This window comes from Nanorana parkeri, unplaced genomic scaffold, assembly GCF_000935625.1.
Source record: "Nanorana parkeri isolate BGI_ZX_2015 unplaced genomic scaffold, ASM93562v1 scaffold2441, whole genome shotgun sequence".
NCBI classification, from domain to species: Eukaryota; Metazoa; Chordata; class Amphibia; order Anura; family Dicroglossidae; genus Nanorana; species Nanorana parkeri.
In genome coordinates, this window is record NW_017308709.1 from 111,650 (window position 1) to 127,052 (window position 15,403).

Consider the following 15,403-nt stretch of genomic DNA (forward strand, 5'->3'; position numbering starts at 1 on the left):
TACCTAGGGACAAAACTGCCCTCATCGGTTAATAAAGTACTCCAGGTGAATTTCCCGCCGCTGCTCCTAGACATTCGCCGCGACCTGACCAAGTGGTCAGGCCACACTCTTTCATGGTTCGGGAGAAACAGTGTCCTCAAGACGAATGTTCTCCCCTGGCTACTCTATCTATTCCAAACACTGCCAGTGCACATCAGAATGACGTTCCTAAAATCTTTTCGGCGAAATTACATCCTTTTTATGGGCGCACATCGCTCACAGGTTGAATAAATCCCTGCTGACGCTACCTAAATCCCGAGAGGGGGGTGGGGGGTCATTTTTCCAGACGCCATCCGCTACCATTTGGCAGTGCACATGGCTAGGGCATTCGAATGGTGTAATGTAGGGCTGGAACTGATTAAAAAAATTTGATTAATCGAACACGTAAAAATTTTAATCGATTATAAACGCACAGAGATCCAACTACATTGGCCTATACACATACAGCACAGCAATGAAGTAATAAAATGAACTAGGATCACACTAATACAGCACGTTCCTAATCTCACGTGCCCCACAATATGGCCGCCGCTTGAGTGGGGCAACTAATAATAAAGTGCTGGATCCTAGTTCATTTTACTACTTCATTGCTGTGCTGTATGTGTATAGGCCAATGCTGAATCAGTATTTCCCCTCCTGGTCTAGTGAGGCATTGGTGATGTAGCCAGGGTCTTACCGGTTCCCGCTGGGAAAGCTACATCACCAGTGCCTTCCAGGGAGATCTAGTTTCTAAACTGCAAGAACCTGTGAGATTATGGGGAAAACAAAGATGACTTTAATGTTGTGTGGTGCATGTGTGAGATCAGGCATATGTTTGTCTCTCATCTCATGCATTCACTAATCCCCCCCATGATTGGATGAGATCTCACAATAAGTATTGCTAACCTTATTGCTTTTAAATAATAGTTTGCAATAACGTAGTCAGGTCTATTGAAAGGACAGAGGTGTGTGTGCGCACACACCAGGACCTTACTGTGACCAATAAAATTAATATTGCAAGAAATCAATAGCTCCATCAGCTAACGAAGGACTCCTCCCCCAAGTGGCTCCGTTGGCTAACGAAGGGGGGGAGGAGTCCGGTGACATCGACGTCACCGGATCTCCGACGGAAGTCCCGGAAGCCGGCGGAGAGGTGAGTACCGATCAAAAGGATTTTAAAAAAACGATCAAAAAAATTATGGAGGAATTAATCGTTAATTTCCGCAGCCCTAGTGTAATGTCTCATCCGACAAGCGATGGTTGCAAATTGAACAGGCTGCCTCCCCCTTGCTCTGGACTACACTAGCTCTTCCCAGAGAAATCCTTCTTCACCCTCACAGGTGTCAATCAGTGTACTCAAAATGACGCCCACAGTACTTACAGACACCACATCTCCTCTACTGACCCCAGTCGTGGGAGACCCCAGTTTTGTCCCTGGAATAGAAGACAGCTCCTTTTCCCATTTAGTGGCATCAAACAGGTTACAAACTGGGCACTTTCGACCTCTGGGAATTTTGGAGCCTGGGAGGTACTGACTATCTGGCCACTCACCCCCCCCGCCCCCCCCCCCCCCCCCCCCACAGCACGCCCCCCCCCCTCTACTGCGATAGCAGGCCCTCCAGCTCCATAGTTTTCTCTCCAGGTTGAGCACTTCCCCACCTCCACGCACAGACCTAACAACGTTTGAGATTTGTCTAGTAGGCAAGTACGTTGACTATGGGTTGTCTAAAGCCTATGCCTACTAGCACTGACAACCGACCTACCCAATCCTAGCTTCCTGACATAGTGGGAGACTTAGCTACTACCTTCACTTAGGACCAAAAGGACTACATACTCCACTTTGCCCATAAAGCCCCTACGGCTAATTATATACATGAAACTGGCTACAAAATTCTTACCAGATGGTATTTTGTCCCCACCAGGCTCCACAAAATGTCCCCTCAAACCACCAGACATGCTGGAGATGCAGACAGGAAGACGGCACCATCCTCCACATCTTCTGGTCCTGTCCACGCCTCGGATTACTGGGATGCAGTCATACAGATTATCAAACTACTAACTGGGTACCTTGTATGCACTTGGCTCCGGAGGTTTTAACAGGACAAAAAGGAATTTTTCTCCCCCACAAGGCCAAAGGATTTTCCTGCTGGAGGTCTTGTCTACTTTTTTATTTTTGCCCTTTTGGTGATGTAGAAATCCTAAAGATCAAGGCTTTGTGCAGACAGGAAATGGCTGGAGCCATGATGAGCACAGCCCACTTCTTTAACCCCTTCATGACTTTTTCATTTTTTGTCTACATGTTATAATCCATTTTAGGCCTGAAAATTACTTAAAAACCCCACACATTATATTTTCTAAAAAGCCAAGACCCTATAGAATAAAATGTTTGCAGTTGCAAATTTTTATGTTGCACGATATTAGCACAACTCCTTATCAAACCCCACTTTTGTGAAAAATGCCCTTAAATGCCCCCAAAACACAATAAAATATCTATTTTTTTTAAATGAAATATAAAAGATGGTTACGAGTAGATACCCAACATGCCCAGGTTAAAAATTGTGTGCGTCCGTGAAACCGCAACAAAATTCAGTACCACAAAAAGTCCATAGACTACGCTTTAAAAACCCCTACAGGTCATCATTTTAGAGATGTGCATAAATACTGGCCCTAGAATTATTGCTCTGGTGCACTTTACTGCGATCACATTGGGGTCTAAAAAGCCCCTATATCTCAAAGCTCCGGCCCGCAGACCAATTCTGGCCCACAAACTGATTTCATGCGGCCGAAGCACTGACACTAACACTGTACATAGTTACATAGTATTTGAGGTTGAATAAAGACATTAGTCCATCAAGTCCAACCTATTAGGATCTCATTCTAGGAGTACCCGTACCCCTGTATATTACGGTCCCTTAAGAAATCGTCCAAAAGTTTCTTGAACAATTCCACATTATTTGCTGAAATCACCGCCTGTGGCAGTGAGTTCCAGACCCTAACTGATCTTACTGTGAAGAACCCCCTTCGCCCCTTGTGCTGGAATTTTTTTTCCACCAATTTTAGGTGATGGCCTCTAGTTTTTGTAACGGAGTTAATTTTAAAGATTATCGCTAATGTTGCTACAATCAGTTCAAATTTAATTTTAAGTATACTATGCTGGAAGTGAGGCGATTAAGAGGGGACATGATTTTGATGTTCAAAATGTTCAGTGGCGATTAGCAAACTTTTTACTGTAAACTCCCTAACAAGGACTAGAGGCCACCACCACCAGAAAAGATTAATCCACAAAGGGCATAGAGGCTTCTTTTCAGTTAGAGTGGTTACATTTTGGAACTCTCTGCCACAAGCAGTGGTATCTGCAGAGAATATTGATTTGTTCACAAATCAATTAGATACCTAGAGACTAACATACAAGGGTACAGGTACTCTTAAATACTAGACCACACAGGGACTATATACACACGCATGCACAACACACACAGACACACAAAGATTGAACTTGATGGACCGGTGCCTTTTTTTCAACCCCAAATACTAAGTAACTATGCAAGTATGACATTTTATGAAAATTGGCAAGCAGCTACCATGGCAGATGAAAATGTGTCCAGTGGGCCCCAAGTGAATTGAGATTGAGACCGTAGCCCTATGTGATAGAAAAGAGGAAGTTACAGGTCTTCTTTAAGGAGACCTCAGGGGTCTATTAGATAGCCAATGTCCCCTGTGGACCCCAAAGAGGGAATTTATCAAAACTGGAGCAGACAAAATATGGAGCAGCTGTGCATGGCAATCAGCTTCTCTCTTCAGTTAAGATTTGAAAATCAAAGAAGCCGATTTATTTTCAAATCTTAACTGAACTGAAGAAAGAAGCCGATTGGTTGCCATGCACAGCTGCTCCAGACTTTGTTTGCTCCAGTTTTGATAAATTCCCTCATCGTGCTTCACCAGCTTCTTCTCTGGCTACAACAGTTGGAGAAATGACAGCCTGGAACTGGAAGTGACAATCTTTTTCACTTCCAGGTTCAGTAAGGCTGGGCTCACACCTAGGCGTATTGAATATGCGCGTTTGTACCGTGATTCGCAGTAAAAAAAACATGCAACAAACGCGCGTTTCCGAGGGCTACTTGGCTGTATCCCAATGGAAACGCCTGACCAAAACGCCGCAAAGAAGTACACGCCCATCTGGGCGTTTTTCCGCGCGTTCGTACTCGCGGAAAAACGCCCAGATGGGAACCATGCACATTGAAAATAATGGCATTTCCCTGTTTGAGCGGTTTTCCGCGAGTGCGAACGCGCGGAAAAACGGCCAGGTGGGAACCGGGCCTAATAAGAGGGAAAGACGCCCGCTGTGCCAGTCCTGCATGGGGGACAGCGGAGCAAGGAATAACCGGCAGCGGAGGGGAGCACACACAAGTCATCGGGCAGCTCCACAGTGGTGGTATAACCACTTCAGGACTGCGTCACATATATTAGGCAAGGTCAATACAGACTGCTCTAGTTTGAGACAGGTACATACTGCGGCCACAGCAGAAATGGTTTCCTTATGTTTTGGTGCACATTTATGACCCCCACTGTCTATGGCTTCTTAAACTACAGATAGCTTCCCCATTATCTCAGGCATTGCAGAGGTAAATTCCTCTGTAGAAACAAAGGAGGTTGTCCCAGAGGGAGTGGAAAAGGAACAAAGCCAGATAGCATGTCTGCAAAGGGACAAGAATTCGGACTAGCAGAGTCAGGATCTCTAAGGGGGCAGAGCATATACCCTTGGTTTTAGGGGCCAAGTAGGGACTGGGAGAACCTATGAACCATGTGCCTAAATCCACCACGTGCATGTGAAAATCTCCCAAGATGCAATTACAAGCCACAATACTGCAGAGCAGGAAAGGTTAGGCCTTCTGTAGGCAGCTAGAGCCCAGAAAAAATATCCAAAGATTGCCGTGTTGCGGAGCAAGCAGGGGTTGCACTCTGGCCAGTCAGCAAGTATAGCTAAAGGAAACAAGTGGTGCATGGCTTGCAGAAAACTTACAAGGAGACGCAAGAACAGCTCCACAGTAGTATTTGCTGGCATCCTAAGAGAACTGTTTAAGAAAAGGGGCAGAACACAGAGTGGGACATGGGAGATCATTTAAACTGTCGCAACGGGAAGCAAACAGCACCCTAAACCCCAAAGAAAAGATTTACCATGCGGGCAGAAAGTCTTAAAAGGTTGAGGATGTTGGGGACAAGCTAGCGGGCATAACCCCCAAGTGATCTTTACGGACAGGGCTTAGGAGAATTATGAGGCAAGTGATTTTCACTCAGCCTCATAATCTGAGCCGACCTGTGACAATGAAACTCACAGGTCGGCTCAGTAGATCGGAAAGTGAGCGAACACATACCGCCGCTCGCTCACTTCTCGATCTATCCCGGCAGAGAGCCGTGACTGGCACTCATGGCTCCCTGCAAGGATCCCCTCCCCTGTCCGATCCTCCAACGCTGACTGGCGGAATGGATGGGGAGGGGGCGGGCACAGCTGGCTCTACCTCTGGAAAGGCAGAGCCAGCTGTCAAACCCGCAGCTGGGTGGATCTCGACAGCAATGTCAGGATCTGTCCTGGCATCTCAGTATACCACGAGCTACTGAGCTTTGGTTCACGGGAACGCTAGTTTGTGTTCTCCCGTGACCCTTAGAACTATAGGGAAAACCACTGACCCCCATAGTTCTCCTTTAACCTGCAGACAGACCATGGCCCTGGACCTGTATTGTACCCTGCAGCTAAAGCGCGATGCGCAAGGGGCAAGGTGAGCACCCCATGAAGGATCCAGTGCCCAAAGCAATGTTACAGGCCGACCTTGCATCTTTTTCTAGGTGGGGTCTAGGTACAATACCCCAAGGCTCAGCAGAGGAGCCTTCTGAAAAAATAGGTGCCTAAAGAAATAAATCACAAGATACACATATATACATAGATATATGCATACATATATACACACATTCAACAAGCATACCATGCTTGTTCCAGGACTGTGTCTGAAACACAACTAAAGGCATTTACCCTTTTCAGAAAGAGGTAGTCCCATATTTTTCTCATGACAGATTCAATTTCAGGCTCCATTCACATCCATATTTTAGGTGTGATTAGGGGATTCCCGCAGCAGGAATCTGCTGTTCAAAAGGGGTAGTTGTCAACCATTTAAATTACTGCATGCAATCTTGTACGATTACATGTGGTTAGGAATCAATCACTATCCCTGGAAGCAGACTGTGCATCCAGGGGTAGGGATTGATTCCTAACCGAATGTAATCGTATCATATACAATAATAAGCGGTTTGTCGGCGTTCAAATGCAGCAACTGTCAACTGCTCATTAACTTGAAGGGGTGACAGCTGCCACTGTCAGTATTTGACTTGCTGCAGCTTCTGGTTCAAAGCTTACAGTGTGCAGTGAAATTATAGTAAATAATTTTAATTTTAAAAATGTGCACGTAGGCTGTAGTTTAGCTAATAGCTAGGAGATGACACAATGCACTCTACTTCTGCAGACAGTCCAGCCCCAGCCCGACACTAATTATATGATAGCAGCACCCTTGACATCCCATTAAAGCTGTAGGGATAGATTGGGTCTTTTTTTCAGCAGGTGCACTATAACAGATGAGATTATCAAATATTTTAAAAAAATCAAATGTACAATATTTTGTGAGACAGATTTTCAAATCTCACTCAACAAATCTGAAAATAAGTGACTTTTTAAAAGGGTCCTTAGGGCTTGTTCACACCATCTACAGACCAGAACTTTTGTCTGGTCCAAAAATAACACCCCTAGAGATTCATCCAGCATGTTACATTTTTTTTCTTGTCTGGAACACACAAAAATGCATGTAAACACATGCAAACACTTAGTCAATTGAGACAAAAAAAAAAAACACATCCAGATCTGGTCTGGAGATGTGAACAAGCCTTCAAAGTCAGCTGGGTATCTTTCTGTGGTTATAGTTAAAATGTTTTAATGGGCTGAGAAACATCGGGACTGGGCTGCCGATGACCAGAAAAGGCTTGACCACATAATGCCCATTTCATCTGTAACATTTGGTTTGACCACATAGCACGTTTGGGATGAACTCAAATGTAGCATCCATAAAGGGGAAAATCGACTCTAGATTTCCATGATCCACCGATCGACTTAATCAATTTAAAACTTTAGAAAGCTAGAGGACCCTTGTGGAATCTCTGCCACAACCAGCAGCATGTCTAATGGGATACTAAACAAGGGTTTGTTATTTTGGTCAGTAATAGATTGCTGGGGGGAAAAAAAAAAGGAAAAAAAAAAAAAACACATACTTTGCAAAACTACAAAAATATTCATACAATGGAACTGTAATTTCCATACTCACCATCTTATTTCCTCCTCTGATGAAAATTGTCACAGCTCTTGAATTTTTACATTGTTCTATAACAAGCATCTTATCCTTTGTTGTTCCAAAGGAGATTTCTTTAACTATGCCAGCATATCCAAGCTTTTCAGATGTTAATTCACAAAATCGTGGAACAATACGACCTCCAGTAGCAATAGCTATTAACTGAAGGAAACACCAAATGTCACAAAAATTGTTTTATTCTACAATATGTGCTGAATTTAGAAAAAGAGTACACATCTTACCTCTATTTCGGGTCCACCAACCCAGCGAACAGCAGGTAGATCATTTTGTAACAATAAATGATTTGCTTCATCATCAAAACCCCATTGACATATGGCTAGATTTGCACCAGTGTCTTTTATCTACAAAGAACGGAAGGGGGGGTGGGAGAGAGAGAGGTTAAAGAAATTAACGGGCTTTCTGTCCCTCACCTGGATTGTTAATTGCTTAATGATTGATTCTTCAGGTGAGAAAAGGGAAGGCTGAAGCATGATGTTGCTCTGGCCTGGGACTCAAGAGCATTCTGAGGCTGGGCACACACCTTACAACCAACAAAAACGTACGATCTGCCTATCTTGGACAGGCAGATCGTACTTGCGATGACCGCAATGCCGAACGAGCAGTGTGCGCTTGTGAGTAAGAGCTTGTTCACACGACGTCCGGATTGTGTCCGGACCAGAACCGTGTGCTCCTGCACCCAAAATGCATCCCAATGTATGTCGCGTCTGCAGATCTGCTCCAGAAAATAGTGTGAACAAGCCCTAAAAGGTTGCTGAAAGTACTTCTGTTTTGTTAGGTGGCTGAGATAAGCTCACCACCTGGTAGAGAGGAATCCTGCCCATTTAAGTCAGACTGAAAGGCAAGGATTTGTTTTCCGTTTTATGGCAACCTATTAAACAACTGTCTGCAAGTCAGATAAACAAAGGACTTTGCTGCCCGGACTACCTTTTTCCCAGGGAAGGTGATCCCCCATTTGAGATATACCTATATACACACACACATATACATACATATATACATACACAAGCATGTTTTCACTGTGTTGAAATCTTGTGCACAGTACTGTAGATCCCTTCCTATTATACCTAGTCTCCTAATTGTACAGTGAATCTGCATTAGGACTATAAGCTCTCCAGGTTTGCTAGCTCTGGCCGTTGATCTCCAGCTCTGGGCTAAGGATAGCCATACACTGTTAGAATTTCACTGAAAATCAATGTTTTCCAAAAGGTTTGTTTGATTCTAATAGTTTATGGAGGCAAATTAGTGATCATTTTCAAATGTAGCGAGATGAAAAGGTGAAGGATGGAAATTTTTCTGGTTTCTTATCTGAACCAAAAAAATATTTGAGAATGTTTGTGAATATGGTATTCAGTATGGTAAATCATACTTATTGTAATGAGCATTGGCTAGAAAAAATTCCATCTAGAAGCAGGACTTTCGTGGTCATTAGAATTTGTTTAAACCTTTCGCTGCCAAGGCCTTTTTTGAGTCTTTGCACACGTATTATAACATGTGCAAAAACATTATAATACGTTATAAACGTAAATAATTTTAGGCCTGAAAATTATTTAAAACCACCAAACATTTTCTGAAAGCAAAGACCCTGTAGAATAAAAAGGTGGCAGTTGCAAATTTTTAGTTTCAATATCACGTGCAACTTTAAATCAAACATTTAGTAAAAAATGCACGAATGTTAGTGCCCCCAGAAAAATTAAACATTTTTGGTGTAAACTTTAAAAAGATGAGGTTATGACGAGTAAATTGATATCCAACATGCTCAGGTTAAAAACTGTGTGCGTCCATGAAAAGGCAACAAAATACGGTACCCCAAATTGTCCATAGGCAACACTTTAAAAGCCTGTACAGGTCATCCGATTAAATATATGAATTTTGGCCCTAGAATTATTGCTCTCTTGCACGCAACAATACCGGCCATGTGTAGCGCGATCGTCGTTTTGTACGTAGGCGTGTTTACGGTAATATACACACCCTCACAGGGGAACTTAAAACTTTTTTTTAAATTTTTTCAAAATGGTCTTGTTTTTTTACTTTATTACTTCTTGTATAGAGGAATACAAATCCCAGCAATACTCTATACACTGTTATGTATAATGTATTGCTGGGATTTGTTGTATTAGTATATATATATGGCTGTTGGTATTCTGCATTGCACTGTATAATGTATTATTGCTGGGATTTGTAGTCGAATATAGCCGGTGCCATTCTGCATTGATTGACGTTTAATTTTATACTTTCCATGTCACTGTACTTCCTTGTGGAGGGTGGCTACTTTAGTTTCCCATGCTCCCCGTGTTGTAAAATAGCAACTGCTCCAAGCTTGCTCCGGTGATAGGCGAACAGATACAAATGAGCTAAACATGAGATTGTAATCCATCACGTGAACGAGCTTGGAGCAGTAACTACTTTGCAGAAAACACAGGGACCATGGGGAACAAAAGTAGCCACCCTCCAGAAGGACAGTGTCACATGATTTCAGAGATGATTTCAGAATCTACAGCCGAGTGATACACGTGTAAGCTACACTTTTGTTGACAGTTAAAGGAACACAGTTAAGGAACACAGTTAAGGAACACAGTTAAGGAACACAGTTAAGGAACACAGTTAAGGAACACAGTTAAGGAACACAGTGCCACTAAATACTAGAATACCGAGGCATGCTGGGAGCAAGAGTGGCTAATTAGGTGAAACCTTTTAAGTTCTACTTGCTAATGCCCAGGCTCCTGAAGGCGGCAGTATAACCCAATGTTTGAAGTTGATTCCTAGCCAAATTGTAATTTTTTCGGCAGCAAATGAAGACTTCGACAAATAGGAAATAATTAGGGTAGGGGGGAGGTTCTACTCAAAATGCATGGTACAAATGGAGATTGTAAAATGAATAATCTGACAATGAAAAAGTGCTGAATGATTGGTGTGTTAGCGTTCACCACACTATCGATTTATAAAGACAGAACACCACCAGAATATACCCCCAAAATAAAAAAATAAATATGACCTTTTCTATATAGGATCCCCTCTGTTTTTATTGATACATTTTGGATAAGACACTGTTTACCCCTCACCTACTGAACACCGATGAACGATCAGGGTGCTAGGAGTCCGTAGCTGGTGGACTTTTATTTATTGAGGACTATATATGCGTGTATACCCTTCACTCTCCGATTCAACGTTATATGGATTAAGTGTGGGGGGGGGGGTCAATGCATGCTTTCTTAGTCGGGATCTGTTTTTTTTTTTATTGTACTGTAACTTTGTACAAAAAAGTAAAACATCTTTTGAAAGTAAAAAGCTAAATATGTATGTGATTTTATTTTAGCAGCATCCATTAGCAGTTATCAAGGCACAAGTTTTTGTCTACTAAAATATTAACAAAAAACAAATATTGCACAGTGTATTCATTAAGCAACTCATGTGAATACGGAACTTTGATTCCCCATTCAATTATCAAAAGGTAATTGCAGTTTAAAAGTTAAGTTTGGCCTTAAAGACTAAATACCTGGGTGCTCAGAGCAAATTTAGACACGTCAGTAAACTTTAAATTTAATTTGTGTACCTTAATAATTTTGACATTGTTTTGTTTTACACATAATTCACATTGCTTGTTAGAATGTGCATTATAATAGGCAGACAAATTGGTAAAATGTGAAAAGCATAAAAGCTTCTAGCTGTCCAAAGTGGATCTACATACTATGCGCAGGAAACAGATGAGCAAAAATGAGTTCCACACAAACCTGTTTAACCATCTCAAGGAACTTTTCTTTCTCATATTTCTGAAGTGCTCTGTAGTCTTCTACGGAGGTCACATCAAGCTTATGCTTAGTCTTAGGTTTAGGTGGTTCAAATGGACAGGTAAGAATTGCAATTTTAGCATTTTTTACTTCCTGGAATAAAAGTACATTGAACACTTAATTAGGCAGGAAAATATCACTGAAAAAACATTAAATGGGGAAGGGGGGCATCTTTGAAAAAGACAATAGCAATAAATTACAGAAATGCATAACCGACATGGGAGAGGTAGGAGGAGAAAAAAAAAAAAAAAAAAAAATAGGGAAACAAAAAAAAAAGAAGAGGGGGGCGAGCAAGGAAAAAAAAAAAACTAGGGCAACCAAAGAAAAAGGGCAACCACAGAAAAAGACTAGGGAGGCTAGCAAGAGAGAAAAATGGAGACCAAAACAAAAATCAGCCTAGGTTCCCTTGTAGATGATCTGGCTTAGCTTAAAGTACAAGTAAATGCCAAGTAATTATTTAGTTTTCTAAAAGTACTTTGTGCCAAACATCCGATTTGATTAAATATCTCTTTTATTCAATTTAACAATTGTACAAACAAAATAAAGAAAATAAACATAACCACAGACAGAGACAGAGAGACAGAGAGAGAGAGAGGACATACATACACACACACACACCATAAAATCGACCAAACATTACATAATTACTCTTAGCTCAAAATATATTGTAACACTAAAGAATCGGGTGCTAAATCTGGTGTAGAAAGCCACACATTCTGAAGAATTGTGTATGTCTTCCCCTGTGTTGGTACACCAATTTTTCTTAATAAATTGACCTGGGCACGCCATTCACCAATAGTGGGGGGTTAGAAGACATCCACCTCAAGGCTACTAATTTTCTTGCTACAAAAAGAACACCTATTACTAAAGATTTGCTCAGAATATTCGTCTTTAACGATTAGATTCAGTAAACATATCCTAGGATCTGCCAATATAGATATCCGACATACATTATTAAAATGACAACAATGAACCAAGCCTACATAATGTAGGTGTAAACGTCTGCATGTAGTCCCCATCAGGAGCCCATGTTGCAGGGTGACAGCGTAGAGCACAATTGGGGGACAGTTGTCACCTCCTAACATGGTGTCTAAAAAAAAAAACCAAACAGACCTTTATGGTAGGATTACCAGGTATTTTACTGAAAGCTGTAGAATACTAAAAGATACTTTTCAAATTACCGTATTTTGCGGTCCATAAGACGCACCGGACCATAGGACGCAGGGAGGTCCGCACCGGACCTCCCTGCGTCCTATTGGCAATTTTTTAGACACAAGGCGCACCGCCTTATGGAGCACTCGATAGACCGTAGCTTCTGTTCTATGACAGAAGCTGCAGTTTGTGACCGCTGAGACAGGTGGCGCTGTGATTATAGCGCCACGGTCTCAGTGATCACACCGAGCAGACGAAGAACGTCCATTCTTCGTCTGCTCTATGGTGATCTCGATCGCCGCTGCTCGGTTTTAATACGAGTGATCTCATTAGATCACTCGTATTAAACGAGCAGTGGCTCATACTACTCGCCCGGCGCCCGAAACTGCATGTCTCGGGCGTCGGGATTCGCTCCATAAGACGCAGGCACATTTCCCCCCTCCTTTTGGGGGAAAAAAAGTGCGTCTTATGGAGCGAAAAATACGGTACATTAACAAGGTAAGGATGTATACTATACACAGAACCTAGACTTTATACGGAACTTATAGTAAACATTCTGTAGCTTTTGTTACGGTAAGGCCTCATGTGAACACTGCAGTGCATCTGTGCATCATCCCTTTCTGTTCCCAGACCCTGTCCCCTGAAGACACCATGAAGTAATTAGAAATAGGAGTGGAAGGGATTTGCCTATAAAACCCCCGATAGGCTCCTTTGGGTCTAGAAAATCAGAGTATGTCCGTCTAGGTACCGTCACATGTGCTGAAGTGGTCTGCGACTCCAATATGGAAGTATGTGATGACCTAAAAATGTCTGCTGCCCCAACCCCCCCACCGCTGGTTTGCTTTGTCAAATTGAATTGTGTTAAAGAATCCCTGTTAAGACAACTAAACTTAAAAGTAATGGCCACTTTAAAATTTACCTTTGGCATCTGAGGATGGCTGAAGTCCTTATCCACTATAACACCTTTTATAAGTTGTGTGTCTTCAAGTTTGCCTCCAACTTTGCCTTCAACTTTAATTAACTCAAAATCAACATCCTTGCGTTCCATATCAGCTACAGTCAAAACTGCATTAACTGCAATTTCTGCCATTTGTCGGTGGCAACGGTTAATCCTACATAAAAAGAGGAAGTTCAGCCTTAGGTCATCATTGGCAAATTTAGTGACATGTAACAATAGACTTTTCCACATCTGTTTACCATCTAAAACACATCAATATAATTACATTTACTATGAATAGTACCGATAATCCTCGCTTAACGACTTACCTGCTTTGCGACCACTCGCACTTACGACCGTCCTCCGACCTTGTGCGACGCGTCGCCAGCAGAAGTGAAGTCCTCCGATCTTCACTGCGGTCCCGGTAAGTATTTTAATTGCCTGATGTACAGTACACTGTTCGGTACTGTACATCTGCAACGCTATACAGTACTGTATAGAGTTTCTCACTTAACGACCAATTCGTTTAACGACCTGGTCGTAGGAACGGAACTCGGTCGTTAAGTGAGGATACCTAAAGTTACATTTACTATTAAGACTAAATATGTTTTTTCCCCCACAGCAACTAGTGCACTAGTCAGTGTGGGATTACTATCCAGGACAGCACATGAGAGAAGCTAGAAATACCTAGTTAAGGTGGGACGACAGTCCACGAAACTTTTCCTGCCAAAGGCTTTGTCCTGGCTGCAGAAAAGTTAGACCGTATAATGCCAGGCGAAGATTTGGAAACTGGTCCAGATAGCTGCCTTAATGACCTTGTCTTGAGATGCTCCCACTCTTTCTATAAAAGGCAAAGTCCTTTGAGTGTGCTGTAAAGAGTTTTATGGCTGTTAAAGCAAATGGGCTTTGCAAGCTTTTACAATAGCATTTCTGGGCCATCTAGCTATTGCGTTTTTGGTTGCCGTTTTCCTTTTTAAGACCCAAGAAAAGGACAAGAGGTTGTTGGATTTTCTCCAGAATTTAGGGACCTCAAGTTTGGCTATTAGGCATCTTCTGACGTCTAATCTGTGAAAGGCAGCTTCTTGTGTTAGATGGGTTGTAATATTTTGTATCCTGTAAAAGTGCAAAGCCATTTTTTCTGGTAGAATTGGGCAGTAAAATTGTTCTCTGGAGAGTGCATACTTCGAGAACTCTTCTAGAAGGTGCTAGAGATAATAGCAAAACCATTTTCAGAGTTAGTATTGTCTTAAAACATTCTTCAAAAGGCTTAAAAAGGCGCCTAAAGTAACCCTCTAAGTATTGTTGAGAGGTCCCAGGTAGGAAGTTTCACCAACCAATTGTGACTGCCTTCTTGTGATGTAATTATTCTCCTAATGAGATTTTTCTGCTAATCTGATTTCCAGAAAACTAGACTTCTTAACCACTTGCAACAGATCTTCTGCGACAGATCAGACAGAGCGCTCTCCTCTACTCACCGCTCTCCATCCTGACACAGGAGGCGACGCCGGGAGGTGTGGGAGGAGAGCTTCGTCTCCTGTAACAATGACAGCTGTCGCTGCCACGCACGGCTCAGTATCCTGAAAGTTTATCTCCTCCCCGCTGGGTGCTGGCGCAGAATCGGAAGGCACACAGACTGGCGCCAAACGGGGAGGAGATCCCAATGCACGGAATTTCCGGTTGCATTTTTGGTCATCATGGCATTTTCGTCCGAGGCGTTTCAGCGGCTGAAATTTTAGTGCAGTCCTAGTTTTTACCTACCTCTTAGAGACTTAGGGCCCATTCATAGCTAACTGGTCGGATGTTGTGGTTTTTGCGGTGCGGTAGCCTTCTCTTTTAACAGAATTACCGTAAAGAGGATTTTAAAAAGGAACACATTTGGAGTACAACAAAGGAGGTAAAGAAGTAAAAAAAAAAAAAAAATATGGAGGCTGAAAGTTTACTTCTAAAAATGCTAGCTGCCTCTCTTGATTCAGGAGAGGCATTTAATCCAGCAGAAAAGTAGGCAAGTAGGAATTCAGCGCTGTATTAGGTCAAAAGAGGAAGGTAGGCATGTAAAAATGTGCATGTATTGCAGAGAGAGATATATATATATATATATATATTTT

The 15,403-nt window shown here is 42.3% G+C and overlaps 1 protein-coding gene across 2 annotated transcripts in view; it reads right to left on the bottom strand.

The window, feature by feature from the left end:
• Positions 1-15,403, bottom strand: part of CCT5 (chaperonin containing TCP1 subunit 5) — a 76,882-nt gene that overhangs the window by 31,348 nt on the left and 30,131 nt on the right. For both annotated transcript variants that reach the window (XM_018573588.1, XM_018573587.1), the window contains 4 exons: positions 13,281-13,473; positions 11,153-11,302; positions 7,646-7,765; positions 7,380-7,565 (listed from right to left, as the gene is read on the bottom strand). In XM_018573588.1, the coding sequence (XP_018429090.1) occupies positions 7,380-7,565; positions 7,646-7,765; positions 11,153-11,302; positions 13,281-13,473 (649 nt within the window). The remainder of the gene's footprint in view (positions 1-7,379; positions 7,566-7,645; positions 7,766-11,152; positions 11,303-13,280; positions 13,474-15,403) is intronic.